General features: G+C 44.5%; 1 protein-coding gene across 6 annotated transcripts in view; it reads left to right on the top strand.

The window, feature by feature from the left end:
* The window catches only part of LOC123757471 (uncharacterized), a 63,474-nt gene extending 42,272 nt beyond the window's left edge, over window positions 1–21,202 (top strand). Inside the window, exons 2-5 of one of the 6 annotated variants that reach the window (XR_006772754.2) lie at window positions 5,042–5,233; window positions 10,033–10,175; window positions 17,447–17,563; window positions 20,101–20,220. Coding sequence is in view for 4 of the 6 variants with exons in the window: in XM_045741128.2 (XP_045597084.1) it covers window positions 5,042–5,233; window positions 16,250–16,375; window positions 20,101–20,148 (366 nt within the window). In the remaining 2 variants the exon portion in view is untranslated. Of the gene's footprint in view, window positions 1–5,041; window positions 5,234–10,032; window positions 10,176–10,928; window positions 10,998–16,249; window positions 16,376–17,446; window positions 17,564–20,100 lie in introns of all 6 variants that reach the window. The other 5 variants (XM_045741129.2, XR_006772752.2, XM_045741128.2 and 2 more) reach the window with 5 other exon arrangements.
* Window positions 21,203–23,913: the final 2,711 nt, after the last annotated feature.

Below are 23,913 nucleotides of genomic sequence, written 5' to 3'. Positions count from 1 at the left end.
TCTAGCCTTCTCACTATTCTAAAGACGATCTCTATCCTTCCAACGACTCTTGCCTCTGTTAGTTAGCCTATCCCTTTATGTTGACCAGACCACACACTAGAAGGTGAAGGGACGACGACGTTTCGGTCCGTCCTGGACCATTCTCAAGTCGAATCGACTTGAGAATGGTCCAGGACGGACCGAAACGTCGTCGTCCCTTCACCTTCGAGTGTGTTGTCTGGTCAACATACTTGAGCCACGTTATTGTGACTCATCGCCTGCCTATCCCTTTAGCTGTTTCCCGTCCGGATGTGTTCTATCCTTCAATAGTTTCCTGTCTTGTGTAAGAGTCTCCTAGCCTTGTGTAAGAGTCTCCTAGCCTTGTGTAAGAGTCTCCTAGCCTTGGGTAGTGGTTCTCCTGTGTGGCAGCCTGCTGTCTTCCTCCGCCGCGTCCACACCTCCGACCGGAGCGAGCGTCGTGTCTGTCAGCCTTAGTCTTCACACACAACCTTGTGAGTTGTGATTAAGTGTGTCGCCTGTTGTACCTTGTTACGAGCGCTGATTTGGTCATTATAAGCATTTTCAAGTCGCCTCAAAAGCCACCTTCCCTCCCTCCCTTCCCCTCCAAAACCCTTGCCGCTGCTTGGAGTGCCTGTGTGCGCTATATCCGGAAGCCTATATGGACCAATATACTGTGTTGTCCGTGTCCGTGGCGGACCATCAGGGCCCGGTGTGGTTAAGAGCCCCCCCTTTCAGACTGCTCTAGAATCCTGTTGAAAGTTCAGTCACACACACACACACCACAATCACACACCACCTGACAACGCGACCACTCAACCACACAGCGACAGAAGACAATCGCGACAGTGTGGCTTTTGTTGATGTGAGCGGCTGTTGTGTGGGCCCCTAAGAGGCCCTGATCTAGCCCCTTGCACTCTTGCATTGTTGCACTGTTCAAGAAATCAACTATTACGACTTGCCAGGTTGAAATTCTTCTTCTTCTTCTTCCCTCTTAAACTGGCAGCTTTCCAAGCACAGTCGCTTGCAACAACGCTAAGCCACCTGCAACACGGCCTTACGAGAAAAAAAACCCCACTGAAGCTGTAAAACAGGATCGAAATCGCGTCCCTGGCCTCCTCATGCACGCGTGCGCGGTCCAGAGACGCGAGGTCGAGCCCATTTAATGACCTTAATTAATATTTTCTGGTAGATACGTTACATGCTTCTGACGAAGATTTCACATGCGTCATAAGACATCTTGGGATGTTTGTAAACATCTTCATAAACAAGCTGAACAATGTTTACAGTGAGGTATTTATAGTTTGATAATGTTTACTTCAGTTGCTGTTATATGAAGCTTGAGAACCTCAATTTAGTTTAGCCGGAGTACAGGTCATATGAAGAGTCAACATCGCGGTGAATGTTTGTGATGTTTTTGAGGAAATATTTAGGTAGCTCTCACGACTCTCCCAAAGCCTTTGTCTCTTCCCAGAGCCTCTGTCTGGAGCCTTTGTCTCTTCCCAGAGCCTCTGTCTGGAGCCTTTGTCTCCTCCCAGAGCCTCTGTCTGGAGCCTTTGTCTCCTCCCAGAGCCTCTGTCTGGAGCCTTTGTCCCTCCCAGAGCCTCTGTCTGGAGCCTTTGCCTCTTTCCAGAGCCTCTGTCTGGAGCCTTTGTATCTCCCAGAGCCTCTACCTGGAGCCTTTGGCTCCTCCCAGAGCCTCTAGCTGGAGCCTTTGTCTCCTCCCAGAGCCTCTGTCTGGAGCCTTTGCCTCCCCCAGAGCCTCTGTCTGGAGCCTTTGTCCCTCCCAGAGCCTCTGTCTGGAGCCTTTGTCCCTCCCAGAGCCTCTGTCTGGAGCCTTTGCCTCTTTCCAGAGCCTCTGTCTGGAGCCTTTGTATCTCCCAGAGCCTCTACCTGGAGCCTTTGGCTCCTCCCAGAGCCTCTAGCTGGAGCCTTTGTCTCCCCAGAGCCTCTGTCTGGAGCCTTTGCCTCTCCCAGAGCCTCTGTCTGGAGCCTTTGTCTCCCCCCCATAACCTCTGTCTGGAGTCTTTGTCTCTCCCAGAGCCTCTAGCTGGAGCCTTTGTCTCCCCCTAACCCCATCTGGTCTGTATCACCCCCCAGAAACCCCTTCACGTGTCCCTGGTATCAGACCTCCCCGTAAAGGTTGGCCCCACAAGCTTCTGCACGATTGCTAATCAATTTCCTTTTTTTATTTTGCAACCCCAGACACTGCTGCCTTGTTTGTGCTTCCTGGTTCATGAACCATTATAACCATTGATCTAACCATTGATCTAACCATTGATCTAACCATTGATCTAACCATTAGATCTAACCATTATTTACTGCATTTTCTGCTAATTTGTCATGTTATTAACGTCGTTTTGTTTGTACCACTGAACGCAACTGTTTGCAACAGTTGTGCAATAAGGGTTTTGCAATTTATATTAAATTAAAATTTAGCAAGAATTGGTAACACACACACACACATTAATTGATACCATTTTATTGATACCATTTTATTGATAAAAATATTGATTTTATTTTAATGATGGTATCATTAATTGATGCCATTCATTGACCTTAATTGATACCATTTTATTATTATTATTATTATTATTATTAATACTTTTATTAACATTATCATTACTGCTGTGATAATTGCTGTTAACTGAGAGAATATGGGCTTCATTTTCACTTTAAATTGGCAGTAGAGAGAGTTATAAAAATGATGACCTGAGAGAGATACATAAGAGACAGGGAGATACATATGAGACAGGGAGATACATAGGAGACAGGGAGATACATAAGAGACAGGGAGATACATAAGAGACAGGGAGATACATAGGAGACAGGGAGATACATAAGAGACAGGGAGATACATAAGAGACAGGGAGATACATAAGAGACAGGGAGATACATAGGAGACAGGGAGATACATAAGAGACAGGGAGATACATAAGAAAAAATACATAGAGAAAGATAAACAGATGCAGACAAACAGGCAACGAAATGGAAAATGAAAGGGGAACAGGCAAAGAGGAACCTCTCTCTCTCACACACACACACACACACACACACACACACACACACACACACACACACACACACACACACACACACAGAGTCTTTAAAGACTTTGTCCCTATTAAGCCTTTAAGTCTAATCGCCGCTAAGACTGGCAAAGTGACCCGTCATCCAGTGTTAAGTTGATTACGTATGTGGGTTCCTGTAGGTTCATGTGGGTTCTTGTGGGTTCCTGTGGGTTCCTGTGGGTTCCTGTGGGTTTATGTGGGTTCATGTGGGTTCATGTGGATTCCTGTGGGTTCATGTGGGTTCATGTGGGTTCATGTGGATTCCTGTGGGTTCCTGTGGGTTCATATGGATTCTTGTGAGTTCCTGTGGGTTCCTGTGGGTTCATGTGGATTCTTGTGAGTTCCTGTGGGTTCATGTGGGTTCATGTGGGTTTCTTTGAGTTCCTGTGGGTTCCTGAGGGTTCCTGTGGGTTCCTGTTGGTTCCTGTGGGTTCTTGTGGGTTTCTGTGGGTTCCTGTTGGTTCCTGTGGGTTCATGTGGGTTCATGCGGGTTCATGTGGGTTCATGTGGTTTCCTGTGGGTTCATATGGATTCTTGTGAGTTCCTGTGGGTTCCTGAGGGTTTCTGTGGGTTCCTGTGGGTTCCTGTTGGTTCCTGTGGGTTCATGTGGGTTCATGTGGGTTCATGTGGATTCCTGTGGGTTCCTGTGGGTTCATGTGGATTCTTGTGAGTTCCTGTGGGTTCCTGAGGGTTCCTGTGGGTTCCTGTTGGTTCCTGTGGGTTCCTGAGGGTTCCTGTGGGTTCCTGTTGGTTTCTGTGGGTTCTTGTGGGTTTCTGTGGGTTCCTGTTGGTTCCTGTGGGTTCATGTGGGTTCATGCGGGTTCATGTGGGTTCCTGTGGGTTCCTGTGGGTACCTGTGGGTTCATGTGGGTTTCTGTTGGTTTCAGTTGGTTCCTGTGGGTTCCTGTGGGTTCCTGTGGGTTCATGTGGGTTCCTGTGGGTTTCAGTTGGTTCCTGTGGGTTCCTGTGGGTTCCTGTGGGTTCATGTGGGTTCATGTGGATTCCTGTTGGTTTCAGTTGGTTCCTGTGGGTTCATGAGGGTTCCTGTGAGTTCGTGTGGGTTCGTGTGGGTTCGTGTGGGTTCGTGTGGGTTCATGTGGGTTCGTGTGGGTTCGTGTGGGTTCCATTTGGGTTCCTGTATTGCATCCTGTGATATCAGACTTAACTAGACCTTCAACCCACAACCAGACTCGTTATCTCTCCACTCCGCAGACTCAGACATTCTGCTGGAGGTAAACTCCGACACTCATCAGGTACCTGTAACTCTCCCGGGAGTTACATCCTACTCCAGTTATGTTAGACCAACGTAATATTAACGTTGCTGCAACGTAAGATTTACCTTGGTGCAACGTTTAAATATTGTAAGCTTAAACGACGATGCAACGTATGATGTACGTTGTTGCAACGTAAATTGAACGCTGCTGCGACGTTAGATAAACGTATGATTAACGTTGATACGACAGGAGATATTCGTTGCAGCAACGTTAAATCAGTGTTATTTGAACGTTGCTGCAATGTTAAATCAATGTAATATGAACGTTGCAGCAACGTTAAATCAACAAAAAGATGAACGTTGTTGCAACGTTAGATAAACGTAAGATGAACGGCAATGCAACGTTAAATCAACATAAAACTAACGTACTTTGCCCACGGGATACCAACGTCTTTTAACGTAACGACCGACAAACTTTTAATACGCGATATCCTCGCATCACAACACGTACACGAAGCCTCCCGCCCCTGAAGCCCCCCCCCTGAAGCCCCGCCCCTGAAGCCATGCCCCTGAAGCCTCCCGCCCCTGAAGCCCCCCCCCCACTGAAGCCCCCCGCCCCTGAAGCCCCCCCTGAAGCCCCGCCCCTGAAGCCCCCCGCCCCTGAAGCCCCCCCCTGAAGCCCCCCCCTGAAGCCCTGTGTGACCCCCGACACTGAAGCCCTGTGTGACCCCCGACACTGACCACATTCTTGGTGTTACAGGAGACGCAGAACATGGAGCCCTCCGCCGTGCCTCCGGTGACCCGACCTCCCATCAGGGCCTCGTCCCCGATCTTCGGCGGAGACTTCGACCCTCACGCCTACGAGCCCCGATCCTTCGCTCCCTCGGACTTCGAGCGACAGGCGGACGATATCATCGCAAACTTCCGCGCCAGGCAGGGCTTGCCCCTTGAGGTGGGTGGCGGAGGCGGACTAACCAGGGCAGGTAAAATGGATGGAATAGACAGGGAGAAGGGTAGAAAGGACGGAATGGACAGGGAAAAGGGTAAAAAGTAAGGAATAATCAGGAGAGAAGTGTAGAAAGGATGGAATAGAAAGCGGGAGGGGTAGAATTAAGAACGAAATAGTCAGGGGGGAAGAATAGAAAGTACAGAATAGACAGGGAGAAGGGTAGAAAAGACGGAATAATCAGGAGGAAGGGTAGTAAGGACGGAATAGATAGACAGAAGGGTAGAAAGGACAGATTAGATAGGGAGAGGGATAGAAAGGAGTGAATAGACAGGGAGAGGGGAGCATAAGGAATCAACAGCATCCTCAGAAAGCGGAGGTCAACAGGAGGAAGAAAGGAGTGTAGATATATCTACAGGACGTTGACGTGATTTGATGCAGGTAGATAGCTGTAGACATGGTGGTAGATACGAGTAGACGGGACCAAGTAATATATGTAGAATAGTGAACCTGGAGAGAGCAACAAGTACAGACGAGGTTTTCAAGGCAGGTCCAGCTAGGATGGTGACCAGAGGACGGTGGTAAATACACCTTGGAAGCTGTTGTAGAGAAAGACAGAGGGGGGGGGGGGTGAGGAAAGGGGGGTGAGAGAGGGGAGGGGGGATAGGTGAGGGGGAGGGACGGAGGGGGAAGAGGAATTTGGTAGAAATTTTGGTTGAGTGTAGGAAAATTCCTAAATAGGGGTGAAAGTAGGTTAGTGTAAAGTGGAAAATAGGTTGAGGGAGAGTGGAAAATATTTTGAGTTAAAATAGGGTGAGGATCTACACTCTGTAGATCTCTCCCCGACCGGGGAGCCGGTCGGCCGAGCGGACAGCACGCGGGACTTGTGATCCTGTGGTCCTGGGGTCGATCCCAGGCGCCGGCGAGAAACAATGGGCAGTTTCTTTCACCCTATGCCCCTGTTACCTAGCAGTAAAATAGGTACCTGGGTGTTAGTCAGCTGTCACGGGCTGCTTCCTGGGGGTGGAGGCCTGGTCGAGGACCGGGCCGCGGGGACACTAAAAAGCCCCGAAATCATCTCAAGATAACCTCAAGATAACCTGTATCATATCTAACACCTTATAATCTAATTCTTTAATTAAGTTTCAGGCACATCCCAAATAGGTAAAAAATTATCATTTTGAGAAGAGATATATTAAAATATATATATATTTCATGGACCTAAATACTTGACTAATGTATGATTACAGAGACCCAGTCACAGTAACATTGATGAGACAGATAAGTCAACCCACACATGTGAAACGAACGTGATGAGGTTTCAGTCCGTCTTGGGACCCTTATCATGTTATTCCAGTCCATTTTGTACCCTTATCAAGTTATTTTGGTCCATTTTGGGCCTTTATCGAGTCATTTCAGTCCATTTTGTACCTTTATCAAGTTATTTTAGTCCATTTTGGACTTTTATCAAGTCATTTCAGTCCATTTTGTACCCTTAACAAGTTATTTTGGTCCATTTTGGACCTTTATCAAGTCATTTCAGTCCATTTTGTACCCTTAACAAGTTATTTTGGTCCATTTTGGGCCCCTTATCGAGTCATTTCGGTCCATCCTGGACCCCCTGATAAAGTTCGTATCACATGCATGGGTTGGGTTATTGACTTATTCATCATTTAATAATTAATTTATTTGAATTAAGATTTGCATTTATTATTCAGGAAGGTTTCTAGGACTGTTTTATGTTAAGATATTTAACCCAGTTTCCAAAACAGTACAGCTAGAAAAAAAAAAAAAAGTTTTTCCAGAGAACAATTCAAAACAAAAAGCAATAAAGGGCTTAAATTATTATGCAAATCAAACACTTTGAGAACACTTTGAGAGCACTTTGAGAACACTTTGAGAGCACTTTGAGAACACTTTGAGAACACTTTGAGAACACTTTGAGAGCACTTTGAGAACACTTTGAGAGCACTTTGAGAACACTTTGAGAGCACTTTGAGAACACTTTGAGAACACTTTGAGAACACTTTGAGAACACTTTGAGAACACTTTGAGAACACTTTGAGAGCACTTTGAGAGCACTTTGAGAACACTTTGAGAACACTTTGAGAACACTTTGAGAACACTTTGAGAACACTTTGAGAGCACTTTGAGAACACTTTGAGAACACTTTGAGAACACTTTGAGAACACTTTGAGAGCACTTTGAGAACACTTTGAGAGCACTTTGAGAGCACTTTGAGAACACTTTGAGAACACTTTGAGAACACTTTGAGAGCACTTTGAGAACACTTTGAGAACACTTTGAGAGCACTTTGAGAGCACTTTGAGAGCACTTTGAGAACACTTTGAGAGCACTTTGAGAACACTTTGAGAGCACTTTGAGAGCACTTTGAGAACACTTTGAGAACACTTTGAGAGCACTTTGAGAACACTTTGAGAGCACCTTGAGAACACTTTGAGAACACTTTGAGAGCACTTTGAGAACACTTTGAGAGCACTTTGAGAACACTTTGAGAACACTTTGAGAACACTTCCCATAAATCCGAGGGAATTAAGTCACTTAAGGTTCATTTGTGGTGGTTTAACCACTTGTAAAGTGCCACTTGTAAAGTGCCACTTGTTTAACTTGTTTAACTTGTTTAACTTGTTTAACTTGTTTAACCACAACTTTATTTGTGGTGGTCTAATCTCTCCTTTGTAGGACGAACTAAAGCTCTGAATAACTCCACAAAACGAGTAAATAAAGCATTTGATCATCATTTAAAATTTTAATTTACGAGAACACTTTTTTAAAGATTAGTCAAGCCTAGGAGGATAAATTTAAGTCAATGTAAGTTTAATTTATCTTAAATTTACTAGTTAAAGGCTATTAATAGACTTAAAAATCTATTTATATCTTCAGATTAGACAGAGAAGCCCTTTATAAAGTTTTAAACAAGATCAGGAGGTTCAGTCCCCAAGGGGGAAGTAAAGCCAATTAAACTTTAAGTTGAAAACCCGGAAGAGTAAATCAAGCTTTAAAAACGTTCACATAAGACTGGTTATTACACCAAGCTGTTATGGAAGATGATTATAGCCCCCACCAGGAGTTTTGCCCCCCCTCAGCCCACCCTGTAGGGCCACCCTGTAGGCCCACCCTGTAGACCCACCTTCTAGGCCCACCCATGTGATTACACCACACGCCCACATCACAGCACACACCCCCTCTGGCCATCCCACGGTACATTCCTCGGCCCGTGGTTCGATTCTTCCCAATCTCAGCCCACCACCAATCAGGGTCCATCTCTCATACATCCTATTTGAGTCTAACTCATTTCAGTTCCATCAGTTCACTTATTTCCGCCCCTCCCAGCTCACTCATCTCCCAGTTTCCCCTCACTCACTCACTTTAACCCTCTCTACGCTGACTCTGACTGACAAGCTCCTCCTTCACTCACTAAGGTAAGCAGGAATTCATTAAACTTTCATTCCACCTAAACGATCAAACAGTTCCAAATTCTGATGATATAATTCGAAAATTTCCAACACAGAAAATTAAGCTTTTGATTTAGTACGAAATAAAACCTTTTATAAGATTTGTTCGGTAAAAAAAAGTCAAGTTTATTTTAGTGAAACTAATTTTTTTTTTTGCCAATGTTTTTTCAAGCAGTTTTTTTTCTAAATAATGATACAATAAGGTATGTTTTCCAAAGGTAAACAGAGGCATGGCTTGCATATCAGTTCTGAAGTACAATGGCATATTTTTGCAAATGAGAAATCCACTCTCATTGAGCTCTGAATGAGAAGGACATGCTGTATGCTTCCCCCCACCCTGGGCACTGCTGGACAAACTACAGTGATGTGCCATTAAATCAATGTTGATGCAACATTGGATCAACGTTGATACAACGTTCTATCAACGTTGGTACGACGATCTATCAACATTTGATACAACGTTCGACCAATGTTGATACAATGTACGACCAACTTTGATACAATGTACAATGAACGCTGATACAATGTACGATCATCATTGACAACGTAGGAGCAACATTAATACAGACTAGCATTAATGCTGATACAATGATCAACTTAAGTAATGTTACAACCAACATTGATGCAATGTAGTTTCAACATTGATCTTACATTGACTAAATGTCCCCAGAAAACCAACCTTCAGCGGAAAATATATGTTCCTTATGCCTTTAATAAACCTCTTGTCTCCACGATGCAGTAGATTCAGCTGTGTCTGTTCTTGAGATCAGACCAGCAAATACACAATGCAACTGCAGCATTGCAGAAACTCTATTACATTGTTGCAAAGCAAAAAAAAAAACACTTTGCAATTGCATTGGGTATTAGCTGGGAAGGAGACAATGGTGAGTGTTGAAATTCAGGGCAGTTTCCATTTTCGAATTTGGAGACTTCTTGACACACCTCTATTGCATGATGGGAAGTTATTATTACCCCCCCCCCCCAAGCAGGAATATGATATCGCGTAATGTTGCGTCAATGTTGCATCAGTGTCAATATGTTGGTTCATCATGGTATAAACGATATTTCAATGTTGCATTAATAGTGGAGCATCGTTGTATCAATGTTGCATTAAAGTTGGATCATCGTTGTAAATGTTGTTTCATTATCGGATCAACATTATAAACATTGACTCCCAGTTACAGCAGCACTTGTCCAGGTGTGCTCTAGGGGGCTCTGCCTGTCCTTGTCCCACCCAACTCGACCACCTCACAGCGTGGATGCCTTTGTCCACTTTATCCTTTTTTTGCCTGTTGAGGCACTCTAATGATGCCATATACCACCCAACAGCCCAAACTGTGCCCCTGCAAGGTGGGCGTCTATGCAGGCACAGGCTGCACGTGCTTCAAGTCCAAGCTCCTCCAGGTTCTTGCCTAAGCCCCGGGGCTAGCTAAGACAACGCCGCTCTTGTGCCAAGGACCCGATATCAACATGTAGGTCCTTAGGAGGCTCCGGCCTCTGTAGGAGTGATAGTGGCTTGTGGGTGTCTGCTTCCTGTGTAGTGAGAGATGTTAGCATTGCTCCATATATCCACAACACTTATGTTGCCTCGTTGAATACTCTAACTGTCCAGTGATCCTATTCATCCGTGTCTGTTTTGATCGGTCACGCGAGACATTGAGCAAGAACTGAGCAAGGTGGAGCCGACGCAGGATTAAGCAACTATTGTAAGAGTTTGAGAAGTTTACATTCCTGCTTGCCCTACCCAGTGAGTGAACATTGCGACCCTCGTGTGCAATCCTCCATCATTATCTGTGGCAGCCTGTATCACCCCCTTGCATAATCCAGTGTCCCCCTAGGGTTGCCTAATTCCCTTAAGATGTAATCAAGGATTATCCATCATTCAATAGGATACCCAAATGCTCTTAAGATATAGTTTAGGATAATCCCCCGACCCACCCCCCTAGGATAAGCCACAGCAAAAACACGATGTATCTACAACGTTTATAAACCGTTATTGCATTGTAAAAACGAAAATCTGGCAAAATAACGTTGTGGCTACGTAGCGTGTTTGTCCATTGTGTACATAAGTGAACAGCAGTTACGACCTTACTAAGATATCCCTTAGAACAACATATCTACTGGAATAACCCCCATTTTCTTACTCTCCTGCCCCAACCCCCCCAACCCCCACCCTCCATAGAATGTTCCATGACTGCTCTTATAGTGTTAAGTCCTCTTTCCAGGACGCCCGGGAGGCGATCCAGTATTTGGACGACACTTACGGGAAACTCTCGAACACGTTGCGTAAAGAGGTACCAACAGCACCTGTCTGCCGCTGCTCTTAAGTCTTGTTGATTTACTCGATTGTATTGACCTACAGAGTGCTGTTGTGTTGACTAGATGGGTTGAGTAAGCAGCATGTGGAAGGCTGTATCACACAAACGCACATCCTAACATCCTCCAACACAGTCTAGACGCAAACACACAAACTCCTTGAACAAGCACAGCCTTAACAAACAAACGCTTCTCAGAGACTGAAGACGATGGGGTCGTGGAACAAAGACAGCAACTCTAACGTATTGTTCACACTGCTGCAACCTCCCCGATACATTGTTCATTATTATTCATTCAATTATCTGCAAAACGGAGAATACCTAACAGGTGGGAATCAAATTACCATGATCATATAAATTGGTAATTCTAATTATTTCCATGGTTCGAGCGGATGAAATACTAAAAATTGTACGATGCGGGATCGATCCCGTCACAGCTCTTAGATTTTCCCAGATATATCATGATCCATTAATTTCATTCTTACGACAAGTTCTTCCGTCTTAGATCTTTCGCGGCCTTCATTGAAATAATCATGGAGTTCACCCTAATATTTGGATATACGTGGACAGGAACGCAAGACAACGAGTTTATATCTTGAAAAATTCAAGATTTGTCTATCTTAAAATTTGCTTTCGGAAGGCTGCGTTGCGCATTATCGTTGCTAGATAGGTCTTCTGACTCTGGTATGTTAACATTAACCGTTATCCTGCGCTAGCAGGATAACCTTGACGCCGGGGTTACTAACGAGGGAGTAGGACCAACACTAATCGAGGACAATCGACTTGAGAATGGTCCAGGACGGACCGAAACGTCGTCGTCCCTTCACCTTCTAGTGTGTGGTCTGGTCAACATAAATTTAGCCACGTTATTGTGACTCATCGCCTGCATAGGACCAACACATTGACAAATGGCATTAGAATAACTATATCAGCTTTTGGCGTGGGATTTAAAGCGTGCTTCTACTTGGAGGTTCTCCTGGTGTCATTCAGCTGTTACATGCGCGGATTCTTGCAGGCTCATTAACTAGACTTAGTGTTGTTAAAATGAATACACCAGGCATGTCAAACTACGTGTCACCCCAAGGGCCAGATGGGCCACATTTGTGTTGTCATGAGGGTCACGCTTGACAACTAATTGAAGTCATTTAATAAAAACTATTCCAGAATATTTGTATTACTTAGACTTAGAAACATACAATGTGCATACAAATAGTTTAGCAGTTAGCCATTTTCATGAATGCAAAGTAATGAAGTACTTTAACAAAAGAAAAAAAATGAAATTTTAAAAGGCAACATAGACTTCTATGCAACAGCAACAAATACATTGTACAACAATTACAACAGTTCAAAATGAACAATTATTTACGACTATTTAATAATTTTTTTTGTTTTGTCCTGAGGCTTGACACGCCTCTTATTAATGACAATTTTTACTGTCTCAGGCTGAAATGTCTGTTCAGTTGCCACTTTGATCAGTAATGTCTGTTCAGTTCCTACTTTGATCAGTAATGTCTGTTCAGTTGCCACTTTGATCAGAAATGTCTGTTCAGTTCCTACTTTGATCAGTAATGTCTGTTCAGTTGCCACTTTGATCAGAAATGTCTGTTCAGTTCCTACTTTGATCAGTAATGTCTGTTCAGTTCTCACTTTGATCAGTAATGTCTGTTCAGTTCTCACTTTGATCAGTAATGAGAAGTGTTCATCAGTCAGCCTTGTTCTCTGAGAAGTTTTTGACCATTTTTTTTGTTATTCACCATGAAGGAAAATAACTGTTTGAAAAAAAAATAAAAAATAAAATTACAAATATAATCACCGGTTAAAAAAACTGAAACAAAATTTAGACGAGCTTAACAGTTAACGTCCTGTCTATTTTTAGAAGTCTTAACTCGCTTTTCTCACAGATGCATTCGTGTTTATTTTGTCATTTGGAAATCTATTAAAAGGAGATAGTTTAAATTATAAAAACTGCAATTTTGGGCATTAAATGACCATATTACAGTAACCTCTGTGTAGGCCGAGGGTGTGTTTGCAAAGGGCCACATGTTTGACATGCCTCCTGTTCATTCCCCATGACCGTACGACAGAGGAATGGTAATTACCAGTTGTTAAATCTGGGTGAATTGCTTGAACGAGACAACAATCTGTAGTTACACCGACTTTCCTGTTCTTCAAGACCAGACCTCTACCACAACAAGGCACCGACATCCCAGTGACCCAGCTGGACCTAAAACAGGGTTATGCCTATCAACCCAAACACAGCGTGCCCAACTTTCCACAGGGCACACTCATCAACCCAAACACAGCGTGCCCAACTTTCCACAGGGCACACTCATCAACCCAAACACAGCGTGCCCAACCTTCCACAGGGCACACTCATCAACCCAAACACAGCGTGCCCAACCTTCCACAGGGCACACTCATCAACCCAAACACAGCGTGCCCAACCTTCCACAGGGCACACTCATCAACCCAAGCACAGCGTGCCCAACCTTCCACAGGGCACACTCATCAACCCAAGCACAGCATGCCCAACCTTCCACAGGGCACACTCATCAACCCAAACACAGCGTGCCCAACCTTCCACAGGGCACACTCATCAACCCAAACACAGCGTGCCCAACCTTCCACAGGGCACACTCATCAACCCAAACACAGCATGCCCAACTTTCCACAGGGCACACTCATCAACCCAAACACAGCATGCCCAACTTTCCACAGGGCACACTCATCAACCCAAACACAGCGTGCCCAACCTTCCACAGGGCACACTCATCAACCCAAACACAGCGTGCCCAACCTTCCACAGGGCACACTCATCAACCCAAACACAGCGTGCCCAACTTTCCACAGGGCACACTCATCAACCCAAACACAGCATGCCCAACCTTCCACAGGGCACACTCATCAACCCAAACACAGCGTGCCCAACCTTCCACAGGGGCCACCCCATTGCCCGTCGCCCGAATCACTTAAGTTGTCTCCCGCTGCCCGAGGGAGGCACCTCACCGCCGTCCTCTGAAAGAGTTCACTACCTTGGTCCTTCGAGCCGAAGCTTACACACAAAATTAAGTTCATTCCTATTGTGGAGATAATATATTGATAAATACATTTATATGCTGGTGTATTTTTTTTTTTAAAGATACATTAATATCTATAATGTCATTAATATGATTGCCTTGGAAATTCACATCAGATTTTTGTCCCATTATGTGTCGATTTGCAATAATTCTTAGCCTTGTTCTGCTGAGCGCTGTCCTGGGCTGCTGAGCATTATCTTGAGGTGCTGAACACTGACTTAAGTTACTTAGCAGTATATAATATTAATTCATGAGAGTATTCTCTGCCCCCTGAGCCTAAGCTTCCTCGCCGTCTAAGGTCCTGGCTGGCACATTTAATACGTAATATTACAGTGTTATTCCTCAATTTTTTCCCCCTTACAGAAGTTTTTGGGGCGCCTGTAGACGCTTGTCTCAGTATTTCACTTGCATGTAAGTTGTTGGCAACTCTATTGGGCTCTGTGACCCTATCTTTCACTCAAGCGCTCGCTTTCTCTGTTCCCTCAAGCGCTCGCTCTGATCCTTCAAGCACTCGCTCTCTCTGTTCCCTCAAGCGCTCACTCTGATCCTTCAAGCACTCGCTCTCTCTGTTCCCTCAAGCGCTTGCTCTGATCCTTTAAGCACTCACTCTCTCTGATCCTTCAAGCACTCGCTTAATGTTTCCCCCAAGCAATAGCTGTTCCTCAAGCGCTTGCTTGAAGTTTCCCCCAAGCGATAGCTATTCCTCAAGTGCTTGCTTGCTGTTTCCCCAAGCGATAGCTGTTCCTCAAGCACTCGCTCTTTTCTGTAGAAAGAGCTCCAGCCGCTTGCTTGCGCAGTCGATAGCTTGCTGCTCGGGCTGAGAAAGGTTCCATTGTTAATGATTCGGTCCCTCCATATTCCTTTTTCGAAATTATCATTATGTGATATTAAGAAAAAAAGAGAATCCTTTTCATTGTCCTCATGTGTCTAGGGTAATCCCTTATTGGTTGAGGAAAAGATTTATTATCGAACGATTCAATTTAATTACTAATTTAATAACTGAAGTAATTTAGTTTAATCATCGAATCATTAACTTTTTCAGCTTTAATTATGCCCATCGCCCTCTTGACAATACACTTTCGTAAGTTTGCATGTCAAAATAATAATTTTCTTTAGAATTACTTATATTTTGTTGTATATATTTTGAATAATAATCTAAACTCATAATAATGCTTAACCAGACAACTATTAAGAACGTTGGAAGAATCCATAATATTTACAAACGTTGCCCAGAATGGAAAACGTTTAAGTTGGTAACACTTCAAGTAGCTGAGTGGCCCTGTTTGGCGCTGATGAGTGACCAGTACAGACGCAAATGAGTGACCCTTGTACATGCAGATGAGTAACTCCCAAACAAAGGAGCATACCAAGAGGTATACCAAGAGGTATACCTCTACCTCTCGGTGTACACACTCAGAGTTTCCTTTAGTCCTGGACAATGTTCAGGACTGAAGAATGCTTTCTGATTGGTCAGTAAGGTATTGTGGCGGCCTTAACAACCCTCCAGAGGTTGATAGGCCTTAAGTCCAAAGGCCTTGGTTGATAGGCCTTAAGTCCTTAAGTTCTCCAAAATTAATTTCCAGGTCACTGTGACTCTGGCCTGGGGTCACACGACGAGGAAACGTTTTAATTTACTTGCACCGAGTTGAAACATTTAAACAATAATGGGCAATTTTCCCCAATTTGAAAAAAAGAATCATGTGCTGCCAGTATTGACACGAATCTTGTGCTTGCTGTTTGTCGCTTATATGAGATAAACCTGTCATCTGTTGTGTAGATTAACAAGCAATAATTACGTTGTCAACTACCACTCTAGACTAAATTGCTGGCAATATCGTTGCTCGCGATTGTTTGACCCTTTTATCATGATCTGTATTGGGTTAGGTTAGATTTAACTTCTCTAAATTTTGTCGCGAGCACAAACATAACCATCGACCACCCTCTACGTAAGAAATCTCGCTACGTCACATCAGTACAATTGACATTAATTTGTCTAGTGAAGTATAGCGAACGTGCGTATTTCGTTAATTCTTCACTGCCGTGTGTCGGTACTGGTGTGTGCGCTGCACCGGGCCAACCAACGCCGGACTTTGCCTTGCAGTTTTGCTGCTTTTTAGAGTATAGCTTGAAGTTGGCGTCCTTGGATCTCAACAGGCGTCGTCCTCGGTGCGCGCTACGGCCGGAGACTCGAAGGCGTCCCTCTCCCGTCTGGCTCTCACCTCCACCCAGGTGAACGCCGCGGCCAAGGAGGAGTCAGCGGTGTCCACAGCATCATCGCGGGTACGTTCATCTCTCCATCTCCCTGCGGCGGAGGATGCTGGCTCGCCAGGGCGCCGCCAGGACCCAGTAGTCGTTCACTAGATGACAATACGACGCCGTCCTTAATCTACTTCTCTATCGGTGTGACGTAGATGCATATGACAGCGAATAACTGCTCCTTAGAGATACTCCTCTTCCTTCCTTGTTACTTCCTGTCATTCATGTCTGTCAGCTTCTTCTGCACCTTCTTATGGGTTCCTGGAGGCGTCACGTGGGTATTCCGTAGAAGAGAGAGCTCTCTGTAGAGTGTGACAGTCCATCTGCGGTCCAACACGTAGTGTAGTGACGAGTGTAATGTTCCGTTAAGCGTTCTGGTGTGTAGCCGTCCGCCTCTGAGTCCTGTGAGTGCACGCAACTCGCTGCAAGTAACAATAGTCTGCCGTCTCGGACTCAATCCCCGTAGCCCCAAAACGCAGGAAATCGCGACCTAGGGGGTATATATATAGAGACATTAATTGATTGTTACGCTTTGATTTAACCACTATGGGACTTCTGGTTAGCATCCTGGTAGAGTCGAAATTTGGGACTTTTTTCATTTTGGAGGGGAAGGGCCACGGGGTGACCCCCAGGGCCACACGGTGACCCCCAGGGGCCACGGGTGACCCCCAGGGGTCATACACTCAGTCTACTGTGTCTGTCTGTGTCAGCTACGACCCCTTCGACTTGGAGTTCCACAGTTATGGATTCTACTGACCCTTAAACTGTGCATTTTTATGTACATGCATTAGGAGGAATAATTATTATTATTTGGGTGATATTATTTTGATTTGTAGTGAAAAGAATTATTATTTTTTCCTTTGGAGCTTAATCATTTTAGTTTCTTTTAAGTTCAGTTCAGCTTTGTGTATAAACTTGAGGTGTATATAATCCTACGGAAATACACCCCAATGACCACAGACCTTAACTACTTCCTAAACCACTTTCGTGTATTTCACTAACCCATATATACTTCCAAGACACACGTGTATATATATATATATATATTGATGTAAACAAACCCCAATTGTATTATTTTTCTGTTTTTAATTTCAGTCAGCTAACCACTTCCTGTCCTGGGGTTACCTGGGAGGAAAACCAGGCCAGCAGTTTGTGTCTTCTCTTGACTATTAACACAGACCAAGAGGCGGCACTCTCAAACCCCTCAGACACGTACATACGCTTGGCTTTATCCTTCTCAATGGTGTATGGCTTGGAACCTGTGTGAGGCGAAGCCCCCACTAGCGGTGATCGGGGGAGGGGATCTGATTGTATTTGATCGTTGTAGAGAGAGAGAGAGAGAGAGAGAGAGAGAGAGAGAGAGAGAGAGAGAGAGGAAGAGGGAGAGAGAGAGAGAGAAGGAAGGGGGGGGGGGAGAGGGTTTATACAAGAGGGTTGACTAGGGGTGATTAAGTGAAGGGGATACTTTCTTCTGTGTGTTTATCTTTGTATCAGTGAGTCTCTCTCTCTCTCTCTCTCTCTCTCTCTCTCTCTCTCCCTCTCTCTCTCCCTCTCTCTCCCTCTCTCTCTCACTCTCTCTCTCTCTCTCTCTCTCTCTCTCTCTCTCTCTCTCTCTCTCTCTCTCTCTCTCTCTCTCTCTCTCTCTCTCTCTCTCTCTCCCTCTCTCTCTCCCTCTCTCTCCCTCTCTCTCTCCCTCTCTCTCCCTCTCTCTCCCCCCCCCTCTCTCTCTCTCTCTCTCTCTCTCTCTCTCTCTCTCTCTCTCTCTCTCTCTCTCTCTCTCTCTCTCTCTCTCTCTCTCCCTCTCTCTCTCTCTCTCCCTCTCTCCCTCTCTCTCTCTCTCTCTCTCCCTCTCTCTCTCCCCCTCTCTCTCTCTCTCTCTCTCTCTCTCTCTCTCTCTCTCTCTCCCTCTCTCCCTCTCTCTCTGCCTCTCTCCTCTCTCTCTCTCTCTCTCTCTCTGGCGACAGGAATATTCACATCCTCACTACAATCGGTGACTGATGCTTGTAATGCCTTCAGCGTAGTTTCTTGGTTGGCTAAGCAGTGTTGAAGGCTTCTCGCCTCTTGCAACATATCCACACGAGAAAAACAGTCAGCTGTAGACTGGTTTAGATGCCTGCATGATGGCACTGTGCCTCCTTAGTTACATCTGGCACTTATGTAGTTAACATTGGATTTATTGACTTAGTGGAGGAACGAATGTATTTTAAGTGCACCTTGCTAAGAATACATTTTAAGTGCACCTTGCTAAGAATACATCTTAAGTGTACTTTATTAAGAATGCATCTTAAGTGCACCTTGCCAAGAATACGTCTTAAGTGTACCTTGCTTCTCTTATTCCTACCACCTTCCAAAACACTATTATAGCATACAAGTATTCTTGTATGGTACAGTGAACAATGGTACCATTTCCATGTACCACTGGCACCTTGCACCACACCGAGTGGTTACATGCATCCATACATCATACGCTAACGTACCACATTTCACAGACTGTACCCTATAGTGTTGAGTGTATAGGATACAGTCAACACTGTACCCTATAGTGTTGAGTGTATAGGATACAGTCAACACTGTACCCTATAGTGTTGAGTGTATAGGATACAGTCAACACTGTACCCTATAGTGTTGTAGATTGTACCTTGAACGCCAACCAGAATCCATTAATGTAGAAGACATTAGGGAAATCCTGTGTTGTACCCATTCCTGTACCATAAGTGTACATAAGTGTACCCATAAGTGTACCATATAGAACCGTAGATACACCTTACTACTGCCAGACATTTGGATGTGTTAACTGCCTTAGAGTGAACAAGTGTCCTGTTGTGTGTGTGCTTTATAGACAATGATGCATGCTTTTGTGTTTGTAACATGCACTTTATTTGTTCAGAGTGCATTTGTTGGCTTTTACAGAGCGCTTTAGCATAGAGTCGATCTTGACATAGAGTGAATCTTAGCCAAGAGTGCATTTTAGCTTAGAGAACATTTTAGCCAGAGTGCATTTTAAAGCTTTAGAGTGTTTTATTTTAAGGCTTCAGAATGCATTTAGCTTGAGTGCATTTTAGCGTGTATTTTTATCTTAGAGTGAACATTAGTTTAATGTGTATTAACTTATACATAACTTTAGAGTAAAATTTTAATAATATCCATAGAAAGATCAAGTAATTTTTCCCTCAGTAACAATGAGTTTTTTGTTACAATTTAAACGTTTGTCTACTTTTGTGATACTTGAAATATAAATCCAAATTTGTTTTTATTCAACGAAATTATTTGATTAAACAAATATATAATTAAGTTCACGGGAAGCGCGGTTCAAAATTGGAGTAGTGAAGTGTGGCGAAGCTGCGCCTGGCGATACTTGCTCGGCATTCCTAAATCAAGAGCCATTAAGCACTTAGGTGTCCAGTTACGAAGCCAGTGCATCTTTGCTCAATCATGGTGGCTTAGTTTCTATTGAATACACTTTTTATGAGCTCAGAAGCGCCAAGAGGTAGACAACAATCTTTGGGTTGTGAAGTTTCCAAGCTCACAAACTGTTTGCTAAATACAAAGTCACGCTGATGAGGTAAATGATGCAAAGGTTTCGCAAGTGGATACCTGAATGCTTGATACCTGAGGGGCGTGTATCGAGTGGGTGATCTGGGAGTAACTTCGCTACACTCCTGCAGCTAATTCCGCTAGTTTTAATGTAGCGTTCCTGCGAGTCCTTGATTCTGTACTAAGATCTCTTGTGTGTGTTTTCTCTCCTGTAGGTGAGAAGGGCTATGAGGAAGGCAGAAGAGGAAGATTACTACTACTAAACGGTTGAAGGAGACCTCCACCACACATCCCTCGACCCCCAGCCACCAATCCCCCAGGCGACAACACACACACATATTGCGTTTTAAGGCACCGACTGACTGCTGGCCACACCACCAGGTCGTACGATCGACGGATGGGCTGATGCTATTCACAACTGCCCAGCTTCGACGAGCTTGTGGGCCACCGCGCTGCAGGAAGAGCTCATAGTGAGACGTCTCTTCACACACTTGGGGGCAGAGAGAGAAAGAGAGAGAGAGAGAGAGAGAGGATCGAACCGACAAGGGCTCTTCTCCTCTCCCAGAGCCTGAGAAGTCTCTCTGTGACATCTCTTCACAGGCGCGATGGACAGACAAGACCTCGTTACATCAGTCTGTACCACTGACGGAGTCTGTGGCCTCATCTCCTATCTTCTACGTGGGTTCACACGTGTTGGCTTCTCTACCTTCCGTTGATGTAGACGGCAGGGCTGAAGCATATCACTGAGGGCTCAGCGTGTTGAAGGGACGCAAACTCCGTCTCGTACAGAGATTAGATATTCACTGAAAACTTCAGAGAGACGCAAACACTTAAAACTTCAGAGACGCAAACACTTCAAACTTCAGAGAGACGCAAACACTTCAAACTTCAGAGAGACGCAAACACTTCAAACTTCATTCAGAGACGTAAAAGCTAAACTCATGGAGACTATATCTTGTTAAAATTTGTGTTCCACGTTAAAGTTTCCTCAGTAACACAAAATTTGACTGAACTTTCATTTTGTTGGTAACCAATTTCCCAATTATGTTTCGACTCATCTCTCACACTCGTGCATTTTGTATATGAAATTGGCAGAACAACAATATACTTTGCACGCAGTGACTTATATATTAAATGAAGAAAAGCAAAAATTTTAAAAGCAAAATACAAAAAAAAACTAAAAAATAGGCCTATAATGTTACTTTCATCAATTAATTTCAGTTTGAGTTCCCCAAAGGAAGATGTTTCTCTTAACACAAGGGTTTTTTTTTCCTAACATCTTCAACATTCAAACAACAAACAACCAAACTGATTTAGCGGATTTTACTGTACTGTCTTTTCTTGCAAACACAAATAAAACAAATGTTTGAAAAAACTTTGTTTGACTCTCCTGTGTATGTGTGTGTGTGTGTGTGTACGCACCTAATTGTGCTTGCGGGGTATGAGCTTTGTCTCTTTGGTCCCGCCTCTCAACTGTCAATCAACTGGTGTACAGATTCTGGTGTACAATCAATTGGTTTGTGTGTCTGTGTCTTACTGTTGTTTATCTTACCATTTGTGAGCGGCTATATAGTGATCTAGACGAAGATCAAGATCTAACTTGATCTAGACGAAGCTTTCGAACTTAGAAACCCACAAGAAGGTCTACTCAAGGTAACCAAGTCGGAGGGAGGGAGAGAGAGAACTACCAGGCTGGATTCAAGACTGCTGAATCCAGGCTGGATTGCTTAGTTCACCAGTTATTGTTAACTTCTATATATCTTGAGGTTATCTTGAGATGATTTCGGGGCTTTAGTGTCCCCGCGGCCCGGTCCTCGACCAGGCCTCCACCCCCAGGAAGCAGCCCGTGACAGCTGACTAACTCCCAGGTACCTATTTACTGCTAGGTAACAGGGGCATTCAGGGTGAAAGAAACTTTGCCCATTTGTTTCTGCCTCGTGCGGGAATCGATCCCGCCCCACAGAATTACGAGTCCTGCGCGCTATCCACCAGGCTACGAGGCCCCGTACCTCAGCCACAGGTACGACAGAGCTAAACTGTCAGGTCATGCATCAGCCAATCAACTGCGAGAGAAAGGGACTCCACAAGGATGACTTCTGAACCCTCGTCATTTTTAAACATGTCAATAGAAACCCTCGTTACCATGACATTTGCAGAAGGGTAGGGGGGGGGGTTATAAATTGTCAAGTTATGCTGATGATACAGCATTAGTCGTTACAGGTCCTTGAACCTTGCAGGTCACAGTACAGGTCATATTGCTTACAAAAAGTGCAGGTTTTTTAAGTAACATCTGAATCTAGTTATGTTGGAGGTCCTCAGAGGGACTCAAGTACAAGTTCCTCAAGAGGAGAGGAAATGTGAACAAGTCTTAAGTCTGTAAGTCTGTAGGTATATGAGTAAGCCTTTGTGCAAGTCCGTATGAATATGAGTAAACCTTTGGATAGGCCTGTGAGGAAGTCTGTATGTATAAGTAAACCTTCCTGTAAGTTTGTGAATAAGTCTGTAAGTACATGAGTAAGTCTGTAAGTACATAAATAATTCTGTAAGTACATGAGTAAACCTTTTGGGTAAGTCTGTGAGTAAGTCTGTAAGTACATGAGTAAGCCTTTCTGTAAGTCTGTGAATAAGTCTGTAAGTACATGAGTAAGCCTTTTGGGTAAGCCTGTGAGTAAGTCTGAATACGTCTGAAAGTAAGTCTGTAGCTGGTAAACCAGTTTCAACAAATTAAGTTACAACATTCAGTTATCGTCTCAGTGAAAAAACTAAAGAAAAATATATGCGAGCTAAACAGTCCAGCATCCGGCCGAGCCGTCAGACATCAGGGAGGCTGTATCCGGCCTCCTGCTGATAAGTCTAAACTGCTAGATAGCGACTGTTTAACCACTAGATAGCAGCTAGTGTTCTCCTGTCTCTGGCAGGCGATCAGTGCAGTATATGAGAGGAGTATATCAGAGGCAGTATATCTTAGTCCAACATAATCAGTTGCATGAGCAATATCAGGGACTGCTCAAGACTTTCGCGAGGCCGTAACTTGGTCAGAGAAGTCTGGTTCCACTAAGACTTTCAGTGGGACATACGGAGGGAGTTTTCTAAGTGGGAATTGTGTCTGGGGATTAAGAGGAGCTCCTGGTCTTCAGTGGTGAAAGAAGAGGGTCGTTTTCTTATCGCCACTTAAGGTGAGTATTGAGATGTCTTTGGTTTCAATGATTGTTGCAGGCCGGAGTTCGATCCGCGATGGTCCAAGAGGTTTGGCACCGCTACTTCACCCCTGTCCTCATAATTCATTGTGTCAGGGGGGGACAGGCAGCCAGAGTGTATTTATGTACATGTTAGGCTTATATCGAGGGTCCCCTCCTCCCCCCCCCCCTCAGGGTCGAATTACTGGCCCTCCCCAGGATGCAACCCACAAGAAGCTGACTGATCCTGGGTACCTAGTTATTGCAAGGTGGACAGGGATGGAGAACATTAGGGTGATAGGAAACGCGCCCAACCATTTCTGTCTCGCCCGGGACTCGAACCCGGAATTCACGACCGGGAGTCGAGAACGAAGCCGACTGTACAAGGTGAACAATGATCAAGTTCAGCTTGAACAAATCTTCTTTAACAACAAGCGAACTTGTTGGCATGCCGTCGGCTGCCTGTCCCCGTTAAGGTTTTCAGGGCCGGACTAGATTCACGAAGCAGTTACGCAAGCACTTAAGAACCTGTACATCTTTTCTCAATCTTTGGCGGCTTTGTTTACAATTACTAAACAGTTAATGAGCTCCGAAGCACCAGGAGGCTGTTTATAACAATAACAACAGTTGATTGACAAGTTTTCATGCTTGTAAACTGTTTAATAAATGTAACCAAAGCCGTCAAAGGTTGAGGAAAGATGTACACGTTCGTAAGTACTTGCGTAACTGCTTCGTGAATCTGGCCCCTGCTGTCCACCAGAGGTCACTGGAGTTGTTCCCACCAAACACACACCGAAACTACGACGTTGGTACAACGTTCGAACAAGTTTTAACACCTCCTAACCAGATATA

Source organism: Procambarus clarkii, chromosome 19, assembly GCF_040958095.1.
Source record: "Procambarus clarkii isolate CNS0578487 chromosome 19, FALCON_Pclarkii_2.0, whole genome shotgun sequence".
Taxonomy (NCBI): Eukaryota; Metazoa; Arthropoda; class Malacostraca; order Decapoda; family Cambaridae; genus Procambarus; species Procambarus clarkii.
Note: the sequence above shows the minus strand (reverse complement) of the source record. Positions and strands in the feature narration are given on the sequence as shown.